General features: G+C 34.4%; 1 protein-coding gene across 1 annotated transcript in view; it reads right to left on the reverse strand.

The window, feature by feature from the left end:
* KANK4 (KN motif and ankyrin repeat domains 4) overlaps positions 1-23740 on the reverse strand; it is a 419388-nt gene that overhangs the window by 339499 nt on the left and 56149 nt on the right. Inside the window, exon 2 of the mRNA XM_044085543.1 lies at positions 10991-13051. Coding sequence (XP_043941478.1) covers positions 10991-13051 — 2061 coding nt within the window. The remainder of the gene's footprint in view (positions 1-10990; positions 13052-23740) is intronic.

The raw sequence follows: 23740 nt of genomic DNA on the forward strand, positions 1-23740 counted from the left end.
AAAAGAACTTATTTTACTACATCAAAATAATCTCTCAATACTAGAGCAAAGATTATTAGCCACCTACTCTGAATGGGCTCAAGTACCTTCCAAAACCTTGGCAAGAATAATTAAAAAAAATTTTGATAGGCCTAAAATATCACCCATACAATATAAAAACCAATTATACAACACGGATAAGGAAATTTTGCATCTTTTTACACTACTTTATACAGATTTATATTCCAAAACTTCCAACTCTATAGTAAATAGCCATATAAGTAGCTTTCTAAGTTCTTTAACTTTTCCTATGTTAAATAAAAAACAAAGCATTCTTTCAGCTCCTCTTAGTCTCCAAGAGATCTCTGAGTCAATTGATAGACTTAAACCTGGTAAATCTCCTGGTCCCGATGGATTTACACCGGAATTCTTCAAATCCTTTAAGTCAGTAATTGCTCCCTTTCTTCTCAAAGTATATAACTATATAAAAATAAATGACATATCGGATCTTCATTGGAATACTTCAAAAACTATACTAATCTTGAAAAACAATAAAGATAAAACAGATCCTCGTAATTACAGACACATCTCATTAATCAATCTAGATATCAAGATTTTATCATCTATTCTTGCTAATAGATTGAAGCAGGTTTTATCATCAATAATATCCCTGGACCAAACGGGGTTTATGTCTCAAAGACATGTATGGGACAACACCCTGACTTTGGAATCGAGTATTCATCTTACAAAAAATGATAATAACCCAATGTATGCTTTGATCCTTGATGCATCAAATGCCTTTGATAGAGTGTGTTGGGACTTTCTCTTTCAAACCATGGCCTGTTTTAACTTTCCAAACTCATTTATAAATTTAATTAAAACTCTATATAAAGAAACCTTTACCAGACTTTACATTAATGGTTCCACATCATCCCCTATAAAGATTACTAGAGGTACTAGACAGGGATGTCCTTTATCTCCTTTTCTTTTTAATGTATATTTAGAACCATTACTCTTATACATATCACAAAACACATTTCATAGGATTCCTAGGATTTTCAACACTAAATTATTTTTCTCAGCCTTTGCCGACGATCTAGTCATATACTTTCAAACTCCTATTACAGATCTTAATAAAATAATTAACTCTATTGAGAGGTTTTCACTCGCATCGGCCTATCACATTAATCCTCAGAAGACTCACATTCTTCCTTTAAACCATTTGGCACATAAACCTTACTTATTTTCTGAACCCTATTTTCAAATTACCTTTGGGGTTAAATATTTGGGTGTTCATATGGAGCATAATAACCATTCTTCATTTCAAAATAACTTAAATAAAGTATGGACATCAATATTATCAGATATGCGTAGATGGGAACTTCTTAATTTATCACTATTATCCAAAGCTGCAATAATCAAAATGAATATTCTTCCCAAATTTCTTTATCAATTCAACTCTTCAGATCAAATAATTCCTAAATCCTTCTTCGACAAAGTTAATAAAGAACTAGCTAAATTTTTGTGGTTTCCTAAAACTGTTAGGATTTCTTATTCTAGATTATCGATTCTTAAAGATAGGGGTGGTTTAGGATTACCAAATTTCTATCTTTATTATTTAATTGTTTCGGCAAACAAACTATGGTCCATTTCTAAAATGAATAATATTAACCACAATCAATCTCCGATTTGGGTTAAGTTATGGTATCAATATATTATATCCAAAAACATAAACCCGGCGGCCATTCCATTCATTTCTATAAATATTCTGAACACTCTAAAATTCTCGAATTTCTTAAAACATAAGATCAAAGCTTTTCAGGAATTATTAAAACTCATCAATCTTGATAATATTTTTTATTTACTTCAACCACTTCACCTAAATCCCAACCTAATGTTGGATAATTCACCATTTAATCTAACAAAATATCCCCTTATAAAAAATATGAATGTTTGGGATCTCTTGAAGCATAAAGATTTGACTCTGGATAACTTACATAATACATTGAAAGTTAACTGTAAGTATACTATAATATTGCATCAAATAAGGGATGTGATTATGGCTAAATGCGATCTCATAACGCCAAGAGAGCAAGATCTTAAAAATTTAGACCTGATAATTAAAACAATATCATCACCTGAGAAAATGTTATCAAATTCGTATAACTTGTTAAATAAATTATTACAAGACTCGAGCTGTCTTTTTTCCAACGTCTGGGTGAATCATAATTCACAAATAACTGAGAAACAAAAACTCTTAGCCATTAGAAATACTCTGGAATACTCCCCTTTCAAGAAAATGTTCTATACCCAATTGATGATTAATAATAATGCTTACCATACTCCTTCCAAACTGAATAAATTTGACGCTAGTAAGTCTCCCTCTTGCCCTTGTTGTTCTTTTCCCCAAGCTGACCTTTTGCATATTCTTTGGTATTGCCATTTCTCTCATAAACTTTGGACTTCTTTGAAAGTAAGGTTACAGAAAACGGGTTATCATAAATCCACTTTGTCCTGGGAAACTGCAATACTTCACATTCCTGTAATTCATTTTTCCAAATTGGATACTCATATGTTTATATTCATTTGCTCTCTTTTAAAACTTTACATTACCCAAAATTGGCTTGATCGTACTAAATTAAATTGGGATACCTTTAGAAAAATGGCTTACTCATACATTGCTGCTCAAAAAACTATGATGAAAAGTCCTAAAAAAATGGCTCTAAAAAATAAAGTTTTGGAGAAGGTCCTCTGTATTATTAATAATGATTAATAGCTTCTAAAGTTTTTCCTTGTCTTAGTACACAATTATGATTTATTTACTCTCATACGTCATTTATACTTATGATTATAATTACAATTTTTTTTTTTCATTTGCTTCTTGGTTACCATTTGTATATATTGTATATAATGTTGTATGTTATTTTTTTCTCACCCCAAAGAGTTGCAATCTGCTACCACAAGTTGTACAACTTTAATCAACTCCTAAAATGACTATATTTACAATGTTTTGATGTTTGTTGTTATGTTATACTTTATAAATCAATAAAAAGATTTTTGAGAAAAAAATAAATCTCTTTACATCACTATACCTATTGCTGAAGGTGTTGACTATGTGAGGTTATTTTTGGTTAAATATACCAGTTTTTCTATTGACATGGTTAGCATTTGCTGTGAGCTGATGGAGGTGATGTTAGAAAATGTATTCAGTTATATTTATGTGCTGTGAATTCAGTGCTTTTTTTACCTTTTAGGTTTATTATTTGTCTTAATTTAATTATTGTTTCTTGTTTCTGATTGGCCAGTTAGTTTTAAAGTTGTCTTTTAGTCATCTTTCTGATGAAGTCTCATGTGGAGGAAAGCACTCAAAAATAAACTTCCTTTAATAGGATTCCATTTTCCTGTGGTGCCTATGTCCAGATGTTTTCATTGTTCAATTGTGCTATTCATCATCTGAGTGGTTTGGTTTTGTAGATTTGAATTGTTGCAGGTAATTTAAAAGCCTGATGTGGTTTGGTAGTTTGTTCCATGCCTTGAAGATGGTGACAAAAGAGTGAGTCACAGTAAATATTACTAGTTCTGATAAATGAAAACAAAGAACATATACAAATGGAAAGGGAATAAAAAAATAAATGAAAAAATGGAATGAAAAAAGAAAAGAAGAAATAATACAGTTATGGAGATCATGCTACTATGAAGACAGTTTATGTTAATTGGTCAGAATGGTGGATTACATTTAAAAGTAAATATATAAAAACTTTTAAAAAAATGGCAGAGAGAAACCAGAAAGACAGAAAAAGAAAGAGATGTAGAGATATAAGAAAATGGCTTTTCAAAACCTAGAAAAGACTGAGAGAGAGAGTATTATGATAAAGAAAATGAATTATACAAAATAAATTATGAAAATATGAAGAATTTGTTATATAAATAAAAAAAAACTTAGTACAAGGAAACCTGGTAGAAGTGTCAGCACATTTGAATAAGACTATGAAAGAAGCTAGTATTGTAAGGAGAAAATTGAAAAATAAGAAAGGAAAGGTAGAAAGAAAACAAACACAGATTATGGAAGCTGTGGTTCATTATGTGGAAGAAATATTTAAAGAAAAAAGAAAGAATGTAATAAAATATGAAAAGTAAAAAAAAAATGGATCAAGTAAATAAGGAAATTAAAAAAGAGATTGCTATGTATTAGTTAGATGTGAGTTAGATAAAGTACTTAAATAAATATAGATTCAGTAGCAGGTCTAGCTGGAACAGGATATGCAACATATAAAAATTTAATGGAATGGCAAAAAGATTTTTTTACAAAGGACTGTGTGGTGGAACATTAAAATTTATATGGAAAAAAGATAAAAAAGTTATAAAATAGTAGTAAATAATACGGATTAATTTTTTTAATGAAGATAATTCAAAAAAGTTTCCAAAATAAGATGGAAAATATAATGAAAGACAATGTATATGACATGAAAGGAAAGGAATGTTAAGAATTGCTAATGACAGTAATAAAACTTTATTTTAATAGAACATTAGATGTTATGGGAATTAATGAATGCATATAATTTTAGTGGTAAAACTAAAACATCTGCATGACAGTATATAGTAATAATAAGTTAAGAATTTTAATAAGTGGTTGGTTAAGAAAACAATAGGGATGAGTAATGGGATAAGATAATGTTGTTCTGTGAGCAGAATATTATTTGCTTTAGTTATGAATATGGTAATAATTAAGATGAATTTTAAAATGGAAAATGCAAAGTATGTAATGCAAATGTGCAGAAATTCCATTTTAATGACATATGCAGATGCTATTATTATAATAACTAAAAATAATCTGTGGATGAAAGAAGCCATGTTTTGTGTAATAGATTGTTTAAAATAAATAAGTATGACACTAAATACTGATAAAAGTAAAGGTTTTGAAGACAGGATAAAGATAAGTGGAATAGAATTTATAAGGAATAAGGAAAGAAATTTCAGTACTGGGAGTAAATGTTGGTAATAAAACAGTATGTGAAACAAATGTGATAACCTTCTAAAAAAATTAAAATAGATTTGTTGTTTCCAGAGAACATATAGATTATATTATAAGAAAAAAAGCTAATTTGATAAATTTAGTAGTAATGGGAAAATTGCATAGTTATCAAGTGTGTTTATCATTCTGTGAATGTATGAAAAACAATTATTAGGAGTTATTTTGCATATATATATATATATATATATATATATATATATATATATATAGATATATATATATATGGATCTAGATTATATCCAGTAAAGAGAGGAGTATTATATATATGAGCAAAGATAAAGGGGGACTGAGATTGTTAAATCTGGTGGTATTTGTAGCTTCATTAAATTTGTATAAAGTGTTAAGATGGATAAATGAGAAACATTAGAAATTAGTAGTATAAGTATGAAAAATGCTGGGAGATAATAAAAAGTAATTAGGGAAAAAAGAATGTATTACTGAAGAAACAGAAAATTATTAACAGAAAATAAAAATGTGGAAGATAAAGAGTGATGAGATAGTAGAAGATCATAAAACATGGTATAATAGTATAATAATACAATATTCTTGTGTTAACCCATAGGTAAATTTATCAGAAGATAAGATTAAATCTATAAAATAAAAAAATAAGTGGTGTAGTAATAAAGTATAATGTTAGGATTTTATATAGAAACTGGGAATAAAGAAACCACCAGTGAAAGCACATATGCCTTATAAAAAGAAATGTGTGAGAATATGTTTGTATTGTGGTGAAGAAGAAACAACAGAACATGCTTTCCTGAAATGTAAAAGACAGGAAAAATTATGGAGAAAATTATGTGAAGAAAATTTTTTCAGAGTGTTAAAAGATAGTAGCAACATAAATATGGATTTTATAAGAACAGAAAACAAAGAATATAAAATAATACTGGACAAAAAGTTGTTTTATGTAAAATATGGGTGATTTGAAATGCGACATTAAATTAGATTAAGTTTAATGGGAAATGGATATTATCAATAACATTAAGAAAAATCAGATGGTAGTTATAGAAAAAAGAGTTGGGGTCTAGTTTGAATAAAAACGTATAAGTATGAAAAAAACAGAATGTATAAGGAGGAAGATAAGTAAACAATTGTATAATTTTGTAAATGTGTAAATATGTACAGATCTATGCAAAATGTATATATGTGAATAATGTGCCATGTAAATAGGATGTAAATAAAGGACCCTTACTCTTTTTGATAAGTGATTTGGGATCTTTTACATCCTCCTGAGCTACTACCAACTCAAGCAGATGGGGCCTCGATTTGACATCTCATGCAAAGGATGGTATACTCAGGAATGCAGCACTCTGCTTATGTTGTGCTGCAGTGTCAGTTACCAATCCACCTGGTGTGGGAACAGAATCCACAGCCTTCTGTACCAAAGGTGAGTCTGCTACCTGTTGTGCCACTGACACTGCATTTGGTATAAGCCATTGGATGAGATTTGACAGCATATTTTTTTAAAGTGGATAGTGAAGTATTTTGTGTGCTGTGAGTAGTTGGGAGAGGGTAATGTGTTGTGGAAGTTCAAGCCAGTTGAGGATATTGAGCACCCTGTAATGATGTTTGGGAGGCTGCAGGCAAATTTGTATATATAATGTGTGTGTGTGTGTGTGTGTGTGTGTGTGTGTGTGTGTGTGTGTGTGTGTGTTAACCCTAAACACAAACTGCAATGTTATAAATGCCAGAGTTGCTCCTTTTTCAAAATTCAGTTTCTCCAAAACATTATTTTTGTAATATTTTATTTGGCAGTTCCTATACCTTGTTGTCTGCTAAATATATACAAATTATTTGTGTTAAGGTATGAACGTACTGCTGTAACCTTCCTTTCTGTATCTATCTCTACATGTACATATGCTGTGATGCTGATGTAATGTTGTGTTTCCAAGTTTGTATATACTGGAGTATTTCCCAAGGACTCAGCTGGAAATGGGTTACAAATTGATATCTCAGTCACCAAATCATGCACACACACACATGTATATATGAATTTCAGTATCCCGAGACCATAAAGGCGAAACTTCAAAATAGCGAAAGTGCATAAGTGCGAATATGAATATCTCGAATCCGCGCTTATGCATTTATGCTACGCTATGTTACGTGAAGTGTTTGGCTCAGATGGTGTCCGGAATTTAAGGTAAGTGAGTGTGTGTGATTGTTTTTGTAAGTTGTACGTGTGGGTTAGGGTACGGAGGTGGAAGTATGAGTGTTGGATGTGTTGATGTTTGTGTACGTGCGACATGTGTGTGTGTGTGTGTGTGTGTGTGTGTGTGTGTGTGTGTGTGTGTGTGTGTGTGTGTGTGTGTGTATGAGGGACTGTAGAATGTCTGGATGTGAGTTTTTTTCTGTTTGTGCGATCTTGGAGTTGGTATATATATATATATATATATATATATATATATATATATATATGAGTGGGAGGTGTGGGGGGTGGAGTCCCCCACATGGGGGGCTGTAAGGGGGCTTGCCCCATGCTTACATGTAGTGTAGGGTTGTACAGTTTGTGTGGTGTTGATAGAATGGTGTGTGTGTTGTGTGGTGTATGGTGTATGTATGTTCGTGATTGTGTGTTTCGTGATTTTGGGTTTCGGCATTCTGAGTCATATAGTTTTGAGATACTGAAATTCAAGATTTCAGTACTTTGAAATTATAAAGGGGAACTATATATATATATATATATATATATATATATATATAGAGGTTCACTACAGAAGACCGAACGCCCATATTACTTACGCTCGGAATCCCGGGACCAGAACACTGAAAGACCAGATAATTGCAAGACCAGAAGCGTGAATTTCATAATCCCAATGTTCTGAGATTTTGAGTTAGCACTGCTGGTGTTGCGGTTGAGGTACGTATGTGTGTGTAAGTGTGTTTGTGAGGGGCTTTAGTGTGTGTTGTGACTGTGGTGTGTGTGTGTGTGTGTGTGTGTGTGTGTGTGTGTGTGTGTGAGGGGACTGTAATGTGTGGGTGTGAGTTTGTCTTGTGTGTGTGTTTGTGCGATCTCGGAGTTAGAATATTAATGTAGGGGGTGTAGGGGGGTGCAGGGGGGCTTGCCCCCCTGCTTAAATATAGTGTACGTTTATTCGTTTGATTGTGGGGGGGAAGCTGTGTGTTTGCATATGTGTGTACCGTATGTGTTTCAAACGTTCGCGATTTTGAATTTCACGCTTGTGGTCTGTCAGTCTTGTAGTCTTTCGGGTATTTGGTCTCGGGTGTATGTGCATTGGTATTATGGGTTTTTGGTAATGTGTAATGAACCCATATATATATATATATATATATATATATATATATATATATATATATATATATATATATATATATATATATATATATATACATACATGCACCCAACCCAGAAGAAGTCAAAGATGCGCAGGTGAAGCATTCATTAGCCAATAGCTCTAACTGCTACAAGTAACCAGACAGTGTTTTCCATGTTTTGCATTCTCTGCATGGACAGATTTTTATGATTCTTACACTTTTGTTTCCAGTTTTCTATAAAATAGCAGTGTTTTTGCCTGAGAGAAGGCCTATCACAGGTAAGGAGTATTCTGACCTTTGAAAGAGTATGTTGATTGCCATAGCCTGCCTAGCTTCTTTGTTGAGTAACGTTTCAGTTGGGTCAATACCTTGAGTGATAGTGATTCAACAAGATCAACTGCTGTACCCAAGCATTTTTGGTGGGCAACTAGAGAGGCAGCCTGCCAAAGAAGGCTGCTCAAAATTAAAAGGTTAACTAATATTAATCTATGTGGTGTGCCAAAAAGCACAAGTGAGGATTTTGGGACATTTAAACAAAGCTTATTTTGGTGTCATCAATTTAAAATACAACTAAGGAGTTTTACAGTGCTGTGTTCGGATAGGAAGAGGTCTTACTTGCTTTTGTAAGACCTACATACTTGCTTTTGTAAGCCTTACATACTTGCATTTTGTAAGCCCTGCATCATCAGCTTAAAAAATCCATTTCAGATTTAGTAGGTCCAAAGGCAAGTCAGTCTTGAATAGGTGTAATGATAAGGGGCCTGGACTACTGTTTAGGGGACACCTCTGTTGGAGGTAACAGTGTCTGTTTGCTTATTGTTAGAAACAACTACGATTGTTCTACCTGTAAGAGTCCACATAGTGTTAAGTTTTCCTAGTAGGATGGTGTGGTTAACAATCTCATTTGAGATAAATGAAAACAGCTCCTTGTAATAGTTCTACTCCACATTTTCATATGTTTCATTTCATAATGAGTAGATGACAATTGTATTAAAGCTACTCTGATGGCTGAAAGTACAGAATAGTTGAAGAACCCATCGATAAAGACAAAAGTAGAAAGCACAAAGGCTGGCTTGCTCTTCAACATCAAAATCTAAAATTATGTCATCTTACATTGTTGAGTCTTTGCATACAGATAGAAAAGAAGTGGAGGCAATAACACTGTTTTTTTTTTCCTGATCTTAAAGACCTCTGCAGGTGGTGAATGCAGCCATGAAATTAAAATATGCTTGCTGATGAGGGTGCAATATAGGGCAAATCTAGATAATATATAGCAAAGAAATTACATAGTCCTCAGAGATCCATATAGTCAAAGCAGTTTTTCCCCAGCAATAACATATAGCTGTGAGACATACTACAAGTAAGGCTGTGAGCTAAAAAAAATATCAATGTTTCTGAAATGTGGTATTGGAAAAATCTTTTGGGATTTCCATTGACTGCAAGAAGATCAAATCAGTCAATACTCAAGAAAATAAACCCAGAATGTTCAGTTAAAGGTGTAATAGTAAAACTAAAACTTAAAAAACTTTGGCTACATAATGTGAAGACAAGTATCACTTCACAGGATACTGACACTAGGAAAGATCAAAGGCAACAACAGAGGGGATTGGCAGAGATGGAAGGACAGTATTACTGCAAGAATTAATGTGAATTTACAAGAATTTAAAGAAGCAGTTGTTGACAAGCGGGCCTGGTGTTCCAAAGTCCTTGAGGACAAGAAGAATCACATGCGTGAAACTGACTAAACAAAAACAACTTGTTGCATGAAGTACCACTGCAACAGAAAGCTTTGCATTCTCAAGGACAGTGAAGATATTGCAGCTGCAAAAAATGACATAGCCATGTCTCTGCACAAGATGCTAGCAAGTTCACAACTGAAATTATGTCCAGTTCTGTGGACAGCATCCCTAAAACAGCATACAAAAAAGTGAATAAGTGCAGAAAAGGGTAGTAAAGTGATGTGAAGCAAAACATCTGAAGTAATAAGAGGAAAGACCAACACGTAAAAAGAACTCAACATTAATTCAGTAGAAGAAATCTGCTACACAAGTAGCCGTATGTAAAGGCTGTCTGATCACTTTGTGTACATCATGTACATTATTGCCTTTTATTTTCTACTGCTTTGACTCATAATGCCTGTTACCTCATATTGCCTTCAAAATGTTTGTGATATGAAATGACGTTCTTGGTGCTTTTCTCCTTAGAACTGCAATGAAAAATGTAGCTTCCCATGCGGACATTCCAGTCAAAAAATGTAAATAAATAAACAATATACAATAAGATGCATTAGAGGATAACACTTATCGATAAAGAAGCACAACAAATCAGTTGATGAATGGAATGAAACTGGGTGTTAGGGGGTTTTCTCAGAAAATGCTTTAATGTCATCTTGCTACAAAAGGACAACACTGTGTCTAAATATTGTGCCCTTTGTTTATTCAGCACTCAGAATGAAGTTATTTACTAGGTACCAGCATTAACATTCCAGATGACCTGGTACATAGAGTCCTATTTTTGAGGGGTTAAAACAAAAACTATGACAAAAGAACTGTTGGTGGTACAACCTGCAAAAGAGTTTCTAACATGTGTATTATTTGTTGTCAGACGTATCTAGACCAAAAAAACACAAATGTACACATTTTTAATTTAGATTTTGACCATGAACTGATTCTTGGCCTGTTAGATACACCACTTTACTTAACATACCTGGTTGCTGACACTCCATGCTTTGCTCTTGTGTAACGTCTGAGGACTGTGAGGAATATACTGCAGAAAGCGCATTAATGGAATTTACTAGTTGCCTCTGAATTGAACTTAGCTTTGATGCAGGCTGTTTCAACACACTGGCAAGTTCAGGGTAGCCATGCTCCAAGCATATCCATTGTTCCTGTACTAACTCTTGGATTCTTTTTACACACTGACTGATTGCAGCATTCACTGCAGAATGTGAGCTTTTTGTCTGATGATGTTCCTTCTCCTCTGTGTTTACCTCATGCATTGCAACAAATGACTGTTCATCTTTTGAAGCTGATTTACATTCTGCGTGATCAAATGTAAATGCCTGTGAACTGCAGTCATCGGGCTGTGGTTGGATACATTTATTTACTTCCCTGCTTTCCAAGTTAATTGATTCTTTGACTGAAGCTCTTCTGTAATAAGGAATTTCTGAAACATGGATATCTTCAGTCTGCACTGCTTTTTCACTTATAACTTTATCAACCACTTTACAAAGAGTGGCTTCCTTTGCTGTCATCTGTGTAGTACTTTCATCACTGCAATTCACATTCACTCCAACAGATACTAACTCCTTGATTGGGGTAACAGACACATCTACGCTACACTCACCACATCCAACAGACTGAGTTGCAGTTTGCATCTGGGCGGTTATAACTTTGTCACATGCGTTATTTTGCTCAAAACCTCCAAAGGTTTCAGTGTTTGATGCTACATGACAGTACATAATAGGATCAACAGACATTTTGCGTGTTGCAATTTCTTTGGTTTCTGCACTTTTTTGTTCTGTCTCTAGCTGTGTTATTTTTTGCAGAAAACGTAGAATGCTAGCATCTTTAGCTTTAATATCGTCTTCTTGTTGTTTTAATATGTCTTTATTTTTTTCAAGTTTCTGTATGGTGGAAATCAGTTGTTTTTCAAGATCAGCGACTTTTGTATTACTTGCTGTGTTAAGGCAATCTCTAGAGATGTTTGCCATGGGATCCAGTCTTAAGTCTTCTTCAGTGACAGTAACACCAATGCTCCTATGTTCAGCTTTAACAGGTTCATCAACTAAGTCATTTTCAGAAATATTTAGTTCCATTCCTTGAAAATAATTGCAACCACCATTTTTCCTAGGAAGAAGTGCCGTAATTCCTAAAACAGTCGGATGCATTTGAATGTGTTTGCTGTTTGCATCACTGTCTGCATTGTTTTCTATTACTCCTACATGTCTTTCTTTAAGAAACTTAGTACTTTCATTTGTTTTTGTGTCTGCTGTGCTACTAAGTTGCAGTAGCTGGGTCTTAAGTTGAGTTCGCTCTTGTTGCAGTTCTAAAACTTGCTTCTGAAGTTCAGAAATGCTTTTTACTTGCTCTTCCAATTCTTTTATTCGTTTCAAGGCAGCCTGGATTTGATCAAGTTGGCTATGGTCCTCCAGTCCAATCCATCCAATGCTGTCTGTGCTACTTGTGTCAAAGGTCTCACTTGCTGGATAAGAAATATTGTCACTTGAATTAAGTCCATTGCAGTGGAAAGAATCTGGCGGGACATTCCTTAGCTCCTCGGACATTCTAGTTGGTAACAGAGTAACTGGCATGCTTGAGGCTCGAAGAAGTGGTGGTTTAAAGCTGCTGCTTGCAAAATGTTTATGGTAAGGTCTTATACTTTCCTCTGCAGGCAGGCTATTTGTTGTGAAATTTAGCTCATGACTGCTATTTACTATTTGTGATGCATCATTATCAAAGACTTCCTTTGCACCAACCACTTTACTTTTTGGTATAACAGAACACGAAGAAGTCCAACCTCTTCCTGGGAAAGGTAATCTATGTAAACATGAGCCATCATCGGGAACACTGAAGTTCCTTGGTAAGGTGCTAAACTTGGGATGTCTGGTCTTTCTATTAATCTGAACTCTTCGGAGAGTGTTTCCTTTTTCAATGTCATCCACATATTTCAGAAAGTCAAGGTCTAAATGAAAGCCATATGGTGTTTCAACAGAATAACGCATCTGTCTTTGATTGTCTCGGTCCTCCATTGTTTTCATTGAACTATCTGTAATAGGCATAAAATGTCTATTAAATTAGTGTGCAACATTAACAGACAGTAGATGATATACAACACAGTATGCTTGTCAGACATTCCTGAACATCGTGTCAACTTGCAAATGAAATTCACCTGCATATGATAAATACAACTGACTGATTCAGTACATATTTAAAATAAAACATGTTATTCTTGCTTTGATTATAAAACTATTATTGAAACATAGTCTAAGATGTATATTGATAAAACTGTGAATTCTATCCATAAAATATTTGATAAAATTATAAACAATTGTAGCAAAAATCTTATTCTTTTGTGGTAGAATTCATCAAAATGCAATATAATGTATTATATTACTTCAAAAACAGTTTACAAAACAGTTTTATTGCCTAGATCAAATGTTTCTGGCACTTTGGACAGATGACAGTTACATGTTGCAGTCCTGGAATGGACACTGTGCTAGCTGTGTTACCGAAAACAACACACAGTGTCCCAGGTGAAAATAGTAATACAACAATGTAATGCTGTTTTACTGAACTTCTCCCTCTGGCACACACTATTTATAGCACACAACTAAAGAAATCACCATTCAAAAACATATTTATTTTAAAACCAAGTACATCAATAAAGATGATTTTTACTGACATGTAGTAGACACTAAAACAATGTAAATATATACAGATCACCTTAGAAAACATTGCATTTTCAAATAAACAACCAGATTTATTGTAGTATATTTACTTTAATTCAGTGAAATAATATTGGTCACATTTGTGTAGCTAAAAAAGGTCTTTGGAATTACTCTAACAATGTTTAATAAAATAAATAAATAAATGAAATGTGGCTTGACAAGTCATTTTTTGATTAACTTTATAACTACCTGCATTGATATAAAGTAAAATAAGGTTGTTTGTGTATGCCTTGTATATGCACTGGCCTAATTTACAAAGAAACAATGTTACACATAGAAAACAAAGCACTACAGATAATATTTTAGACATATACTAGTACACACTCAGACACAGTAAGTTCATATCACATCTAGGAGCACAGTATCTCAGGATTTTTCCTGACATTCAGGAAATTAGGCCTCTGTCAAGGAATCTGTTTTTTTTGCTGAGTGTGTATCAAGCAGTTTGACTCATTTTGATTTCCCATATCTTTTGGAAGTATATTTTCTTATATAAATTTTCACCCAGATTTTTAAGTTTCATTCAAGTTTATTTATCAGAATATTCTATTTTAGTAGGAAATCTGGCTAATGAGAAATGCCACCATAATCAGATAGTACAACGTACTACTATAAGCAGATAATTGGTCTAATCAGCCCAGTCCAGTTCAAGGTTTTATCCCTGTACACATATACAAATTTTGGGCCCCCAACAAAGTATTGCGGGCTTGAGCAAAAACTTAAATCAAGAAAATATAAATTATATATTACAAAAAATGGTATACAAATATATGCATGTCTCCGTGCCCTTGTTAATTCACAATAACTCATTCTTACATGCTTATCTGTTAAAATAGTTTTAGGAAATAAACTAGTTATTTAAAAGATCAAAAGTCCTATAAAATAATTTTTAACATGTTCAGAATGCTTATCAGTTTGTTGAACTGTTGCAATAAACATACTGTTTACCCTTTCCTTAAAGCTGCAGTAACATGATAAGCTAAAAGAGGAGGAAAATTAGTTAGCAATATAGGGTGGCATGGATCATACCATACAGGGTGGATTTTTTGTTAGGTTTTCCTTTTTGCAAAGGTGGTAACCCTAATTATATCAGTTAAGTGAATTCATATAGGTCATATTTGTGTGGCTATGAATTGGGAGGGGGTCACATTTTATATGGTCATCAACATACAATCAAGGATCAGGAACACACTATTAGTGAACAGGGAAAATGTATAGCTTTGAAGATGGGGTATGCATGCTGTCTTCCCCCAAGGATGTAAAACTTTAAAGTCATTCTACGTGTGTGTGTGTGTGTGTGTGTGTGTGTGTGTGTGTGTGTGTGTGTGTGTGTGTGTCTGTGTGTGTACACATACATACAAACATACATACATACATACATACACACACACACACACACACACACACACATATATATATATATATATATATATATATATATATATATATATAATATCTATATATGGGATCGGTACTGATCCCTGAAGGAACTTTTCACCGAAGCACAAAAAGCCGGGCATACTTCTGTGAAAGTGCTTTTTACCGAAAAAGCACTTTTGCAGAAGTATGCCTGCAGCTAGAGGGAGTCGTGGGGGGATGACTGTTGTGGAGATTGTACTACGTTGCGGATAAGGGAATATTCCCTTTTCCTCACTATAGTGCAATCTCGGAGTGAGAATATTAATGTAGGGGGGTGTGCAGGAGTGTGCAGGGGGGTTTTCCCCCCTGGATAAAAGTAGATTTATTGGGGTTTTTTTTAACGCACTTTAACGGAAGCGCTTTTTTGGTGAAATCGCTTTCATTAAAGTGTGTTCGGTGATTGTGGATTCGGACTATTGAACTTTCATTCAATAGTCCTAGATCCATATACATATATATATATATATATATATATATATATGTGTGTGTGTGTGTGTGTGTGTGTGTGTGTGTCTATGGGTCTACTTCTAAATTTCAAGTTTCAAAACTTTAAATTTCTTATGGTCGAGACCATAAGATTGAAGTTTTGAAACTTCAACCCGTTTAAATGGAGATTGCCATACCAGCATGGAATGGGGTGTTTCAAAACTTTGATCTTATGGTCTCGACCATAAGAAATTCAAAGTTTTGAAACTTTGAAATTTAGAAGTAGATCCATATGTATATATAAAATATATTTCCTCTAAATGTATATATATATATATATATATATATATATATATATATATATATATATTATTTATTTTACATTTGTTGACCGGGCTAGTCTAACTGGATATATGTCCATTTTCAGTAGAGGCCCAGGGAGAAAAACTCCACATAAAACAGCACATTAAAAATTCAGTTTCAAGACATTAAACTTCAATTAAAGATACTAGTCATACAAAACATGTGCTACAAGGTAAATAAGCATATGTGATATAAGAAAGTAGAACAAAATAAGACAACCCTTAATTTTTTATTATTTTTTTATTTTATTTTTATATATATATATATATATATATATATATATATATATATATATATATATATATATATATATATATATATATATATATATATATTTAAAATGCATAGCTATATACAGATATATCTATCTTGATAATATGAATAGATAGAAATATAGACATAGATAGATAGGTGTCAGACCATGTACTGAACAACTGTTTGACTGTGGGTGATTAAATACAGTGAAACATATGAATGTTAAGTGTGTTTTGTTCAAAGAGAGGAAGTTTGAACATTTTTGAGTCAGGTAACAGGGGTTGGTTTGAGACTGTATACAAGCGATTTCTGGTTAAGGTCAGTGACAGGTAAGGGGACAGATTTTGTGGTATGTGTTTGTGTGCAAGTATTTGACGGTCAGGATCAAAGTAAGGGCTTCGCAAGGGGCATAGCTCTCAACCTTCTACCTCCAAAATGAGGAACGCTAGCCTTCATAATGTGGAATAAATGGACAAAATGTGGAACACCTACTAATAGCTTACTAGCAACTTCAACTTGGAATGTCATAGGATGGTCAAAGTATGCTGGTTTTACTTATAAAAAAGATCTTTGAATGAATTAATTTCTATTTAACCTGGGAATCAGTTAAAAAAATTCCTAACACTGAATGAGTGACAGACCCTTTCAATGTGGAACTTTGAGGAACATGAACTTTTTAAGACCCCCAAATGAGGTGCGTTCCTCACAATGAGGTACACTTGAGAGGTATGCCAAGGGGATAGATTTAGTGGTGTGGAGGCATAAATGTTTGTGGAGTGTGTGTGTGTGTGTGTGTGTGTGTGTGTGTGTGTACATGTTTTGTGTATGTTTATATGTCAGAGACAGAGTAAGGTGCAGGTTAGTGGACACATTTTGTGTTGTTTGTCTTTGGTGATGAATGTGTACATGCTTCAGTATCTAGTGTACTGATACTGGTCAGAAAAGACGTTTTCATAAGTTAAATGTGTTTGGTTATGGTTGGGGCAGAGGTAGGGTTAAAAATTCATGAGTAAGGTGAATCAGGAGGGGAAGTGAGGAAATATCTACTTCAAAATATCAATGTCACGGAATGTTGAACTGCATATTGTTGAGACCATATGATCGACATTCCATAACATCATAAAGTGCAGAAAAACTAAACTGTATTATTGCCCCCCCTGCATCCTCATAATCCCTGCTAATTACATATACAAACTTTACCACAATCACAGTACAAACAGTTCAAAGTTTCAGAATGTTAATCATTTGGGCTCGACTGCTGAGTTCGGAATTATGTACGTGTGTGTGTGTGTGTGTGTGTGTGTGTGTGTGTGTGTGTGTGTGTGTGTATATATATATATATATATATATATATATACACACACACACACACACACACACACACACACACACACACACACACACACACACACACACACACACACACACACACACACACACACACACACACACACACACACACACAAGGAGGTGGTGGTGGGGAGTGCTCCACATATCAGGTGTATGGGGAAAATGTTTGTATGATCTGAACAGGTGATTGCTTCTCATTCCTTGACTTTATATCTGCCACCATATGAATCAGGATATGTATCAAACACATTAATGGACAAATTGTGAAACGTCACATGGTCAAACCCATATCATCGACAATTCAGTCTGTCTAACTGTTCTGTATGAGACCGCATTATAGTAGGGAATCAGGCAATTTGCTCTTTTCCCCACTGTAGTGTGATCTCAGAGTTGGTATATATAATTAGCAGGAGGTGTGGGGGGTGCAGTTTTTGTGGTGTATGTGAGTACTGTTTTTGATTTGAGTTGGTTTTGATGGACTGAATTGTCGACGATATAGGTTCAACCATATGACATTCGACAATTTGTTTGTTTGATTATCTGATAGGTATCACATGAACCAAAACCTTCCATTTTGTGAGGTACAGACCCCGACTCAGTAAGTCACATCATTGGCCTAAAGATATCGAGGCAGAGCATCTGTCTATTGCATTCCTAATCTCTTTCAAGAATTAACTTTGGTTATGGAAAAGACAGAGAAAATGATTGAGCATCCAGTGTATGGTTCCCTTCAATTTCTATAGTTAGTTAGTTAGATGATGAGACAAATCCTATTTTTGCCATAGACCTGGGGATAATTCTCCTTATGCTTTTCCCTAATTAAGTTTGTTAGATAGCTGCATTATCCAACTAGACTAGCTTCATTTCCAGAAGAAGCCTGTGGGGAAATGCTCCAGAAAACACGATAAAGAATGCAGGATATAAAAGTCATGAATACAAGTAAGCAACAGCTGAAAGCTAAATGATACCAGTGAGCAACTATGTTACAGTATCATAGCATCAAACAATTTGCAACTGAGTATAGACTGAAAAAATATTACCTAAACGTTATATCAAAACCAGATACCGGATCTCGCTGAAGCTAGGGTAATACACACACACACACACACACACACACATATATATATATGTATATATATATATATATATATATACATATATATATATATATATATATATATATATATGCGTGTGTGTGTGTGTGTGTGTGTGTGTGTGTGTGTGTGTGTGTGTGTGTGTGTCTGTGTGAGGAGGGGTCATGGCCCAACAGCAAACATTGTCGTATGTCAATAATTGGACAGAAGTGATGCATCAGTGCCCAGCCAACTTCCCAAAATGCTTTCTGCACAGGAAGTAGCTGGTTAACCACACTCAGAAAGTCAAATGTCTCCATTGGAAATTTTGTTGAGGAGGACATGATTAACCATATCAAAATTCTAGCTGAAGTAATTGCATAGCAATCTCAATACATTAGCCTGCTTGAATGCCATGCTAGCTGGCTACCAGAAAGAAGTAATTTGTTGGGAAACAAGTTGTTTCTGTGCTACTTGTTCCTCTCTTTCACCAGAAGGTATAGTTTAGACATGGTTCAATAATTATTTTAATCAGCTGACCCTCATTACTGTATTATAGTGTTGTGAGCTTCATTCCAGTTGGCTAGAATATCTTCTCCAAAGATCCTACCGATAAGCTTTATAACTGACAAAGCCAGGGCAACAGCAGATAGCTTGAGGAACTTTGTTGGAATATCACTAAACTTGCTGTCTGATAAATTCCTCCAGACAGAAAATTCTAGTTGTGGATAACAAACGGGTGACTTCCCTCATTGAGGTGGCAGGCTGGAACAGAATGCTGAATAAAATGTTCACCTTAATCTAACTCCAAACCATAATGATTTTGGCACTGACTATACCTCAGATGACCAGGGTTCAAATAGGTGCCCTTCCACCGGAACAGTCTACTATGTAGGGATGGGGATAAGACAGCCAACACTGCTCACCTTTTCTGAGGGGAGGGGTGTTTGTTAGAAAAGTCCAGCCTCAGTAGTTCAGACCTGGAGGAAAGCCCAAGATTTCAGCCATCATACTGGGAATATAAAGGGTAACAGGAACCGGCCAAGGAGTACACACACTTTAGCTGGGGTTGCAGATGTGCAGAATCTTGTAATAGAATGGACCCAGTGTAGCAAGCATTGCATAATGCTTTCCAGCCTAAAGAGAAGCAATTGGAGCATTTAAAAAACTCTTATGGATGATTGCCATGTTCTCTGGCTCATGTTTTTCTCTCACAGTGCTGGGGGACACCATGGACTGGGGAATAGCGTTGGGAGCACAAAAAGGCCAAGGGGGATACAGTTTAATGGTCAAAGGGTGAAGTTATTGTCTGGATGATGAGAGACAATAGGGTTGTTAAGTATTCATTTATGTATGTACATGTTTGCTGGTTTTGTCAAATATTTATTTATTTTCATGTTTGCTTGTTTGAGAGGGCACACTAGCATATGGATGTATTTCTGCTATTGGTTTGAATATTTCTCTAACTGCTCAGTGAAGGTCCATTGTGTGTCTCATCAGTTTTTAAAACAATTTCTGAGCCTGGTTTACCACTGAAGAGCATATAGAGCATAAATATCATACTGGATGTAGAGTTTCCATGATGTTTCTTGGTAACTGTGGTTTGTTTCAGCTCATGAATTGGTCAGGGGCTAGAGAACATATCTGACTTTACAGCATTTAGTTTGAATGAGAATACGATCAAATACAGTGGAATTAATAAACAGGAGTTCTACATCGAATTCAGTGGCCACATCATTCATATCCCAGTCAACAGTCAGGAAAAGCTGAAGGCAGCACTCAAACAGGAAGATGTCCATGCCTTACGCTGAGTTACTTATGACCAGTAAAGAATCTTGACAGAACCACAGGCAGCAAAAGTAGACATACAGTCCTAGTGAAAATGACAAATGCTTTTACCTATTACAAAGTGGAGCAAATTACCACATCAGTAATGTGTTTTCTACAAGAGAAAGGATAATTTCTTATGGAGTGAGACATAACTTTACAATTTCATCAGGATTAACTAGATCATGGAAGAAAGCATTTGCACATGCAACCCATTCCTCATTTAACTCTCCCCTCCCCCCAGTAATGATTACTCCCTTGGTAAAGGCTTGGGAGCTCTTCAGCATTCAATGACAGAGTATATAACAAAGTCAAAAGACCATGTAAGTATGTACTTAAGTGAAGACATGAGAAACACATAGAAAAGACATGGAAGGATGCTTTGCTGCATTGTGAAAATCCCAAGAAAAACAAGTACAGAGCTGTACCTTAATTTAAATATACACTCATACAAAGATTAATTTTATACTGCAGCCTGCCTCACTTTTATGAATCCTTGGTGGTACCATTATACTGAATATAAAAACACAACATACACATTGCCCCTTTTCATTTTAAGATACATAGTTGCAATTTTGTTTGAGGTAAATGGCATTTCTAAATCCAATAAGTGTCGTAGACAAATGTTTATTAGTGCAACAAAATGTCCATCTGCTGAAGACTCCACTTTGATAATGTCAGATAGTGAGGTGGTTTTCTAACTCTGTATAAACAATCTCAGCTCTAATAAGCAGATTCAAGTGTCTCTGAAACCTCAGACTTACAAGCTGGTATTACAAATGTTTGTACAGCATCAAATTAACTCTTACTGTTCTGCAGATTTTCACTTCCACAGTCCATTCTTTCCATATTTGGGCTCAGTTTTTTGTGGTTATATGAGTCCATCATCACTCTAGCTCTCAGATGGTCACTATACCGTCGTTAAATGGTTCCCATCTTTGTTCAACACAAAATGAGACTAGTTCTGACTGTTTAAAATTATAACTGGGATACACTTAGATCCTCTACCAGTCATACCTCATGGGAATACTGAGTCTGGTGCACAGAATGATCTTTCATGCTGAAATGTCTATAGATATTAATTCCTTCAAACACTCAAGTTTGATTTAACTAAATCACGATCAGTTATGACATGTCTTTTAAAAAGAATACTACAGGTAACTAACCCACAGTACAATCAGGCACAATCCCAAACTGAAATAAGAATAAACTACCTACTACATCAAACATTGTATTTCACATTTCCCAATTCAACCTTGTATGTCTGAACAAAGCTTTTTGCTGAACTACTATTTACAACATGCTTTGGGATATTAGTGGAATGGACAATTTTTTTAATGAAAACAGCAAGTAATGTTCCTCTAGTCTTCTTATCGTAGCTTGTGATGTAGTCTCATTCACATGAAATATTTCTATCATTTTGAATATGCATCTACCTCAGTCATGAACATACTGCTTATAAAGAGACCTGCAATTAGTATATATTAATTTCTAACATCCTCCTGGAAATTCCCATGAATGCAATAATGCTTGCTTAGGTATTTTCTGTTCCATCTGATGGGTTATGTAGTCTGCACTCATGTACTGTTTCAACATGGCCACACATGCACTTTCATGACACTGGCTTCATTACTGTCATATGTAGTCAACACTGATGCTCCTGCAGAAATCTCCATAATCAATCTACCATCAAGGTTTTATTTAACCATTTACTGAAAAAGATGTGAACAGTTGTCTTCCTCTATCATTTAATTCTGAAAACATTTAAAAATTTGTGTCTTTCTTAGAGACAAATGTAATAATTTTTTTCCTTAAAAATTTTGTTCTACTTTTTACTTTGCACTGCATTTTACTATAACATGAATGTTTCATATGTCCTAGCTTCCCAAAAGCGTGGCATTTTACTTTTTTAATGCTACAGTATGGTGGACTATGACTTTTATTAACCAAAGAAAAATTATTTCACCTTTCTTGTTGTTTGGCTGAAGTCTGCCTTTACTTAATGAATCAAGAAATACTTTGCATTTCTTCAGTTGTTGAATATCTCTTATGTTGTCTCTGTACTCATTTATTTTAAATGCTATTGAAACGTTACACTCAATTCATACAATAGCTTTCTTTGATAAGTTACATTATGAATGCAATGAATAGTGTTGCAGCTATATTCAGACCAGATTTGTTACTCATTGCATAGCTACATTCACACCAGATTCACTACTCATTTCACAGCTATATTTGCACCAGTTTCACTGCTCATTGTGCAGCTATATTCCCATCAGATTCATTAATCATTGCACAGCTATATTCACATCAGACTAACTACTCATTCCACAGTCATATTCACACCAGATTCACTATTCATTGCACAGCTATATTCACATCACTGCTCCTTGCACAGCGATATTCACACCATATTCACTAGTCATTGCACAGTATATCACTAAACTGTCCAGAGTTTTGCTTCAAACTTTTGGTCTGATCCTCATAAAAGTTGTGGTTTTCTGGCAAATCATCAAGGTCTGAAGTGACTAAGTAATGAAATACATTTCAGTTTCAGACTTAATTTCCTTCCGACAATGCATGCTAACACAAATCATATTATTCTAACAAATTTCTAAGTTTAGAAGAGCAATATTTAAAACTTGCCTCTGTTTTTAGGTCTTTATCCCCCCATTATTTTAGGCTTTGTCATACATCTCAACTATACCGAATTGCTTGGTAAGTACCATTTTTGAAGGCAAAATATTGGGGATCTATGAATTCCCCTTTAATTTCCGAATTTCCCATTTTTTTTTTTAGTTTTTTTTTTTTTAATTTGTTCCTGACATCATCACGTGCAGGGCGTGCACAATGACGTCAGCTTCATGAGAGAGAATGCAGAGCTATTTGTTATATTTAATTTGCTGCATCAGAGTCAGACTTCCCTCAGGTACAGCAAAAAAGACTGTAACTGGGGCTATTTACCAGTCTTACTGCACTGATTTCTCTGTGGGTTAGTATGTGCATTTTTCCCAGTCTTGCCTCATTGATTTTGCTGTGGGCTCATATGTGCATTTTTCTTATTTGGAGGGAACCCAATTGACTTTAATTCTGTTAAGGAAGTGGCTTCTATGTGCATTTTTCATATGTGGAGAGAAACCGATTTACTTTACTTCTGTTAAGGAAACAATCGTTAGGAGAAATTGTTTACGCTTTCTGTGTGTTTGATTGCATTAGGAGAAACTTTGCTATTTTAGTTTGTTCCTCTTAAAATATGAGGTATTCTGGCAAAACAGTAAGAACTGAATTCCCTAA

The sequence above is a fragment of the Protopterus annectens genome, chromosome 10.part0 (assembly GCF_019279795.1).
Source record: "Protopterus annectens isolate FY-2018-M chromosome 10.part0, PAN1.0, whole genome shotgun sequence".
NCBI lineage: Eukaryota > Metazoa > Chordata > Ceratodontiformes > Protopteridae > Protopterus > Protopterus annectens.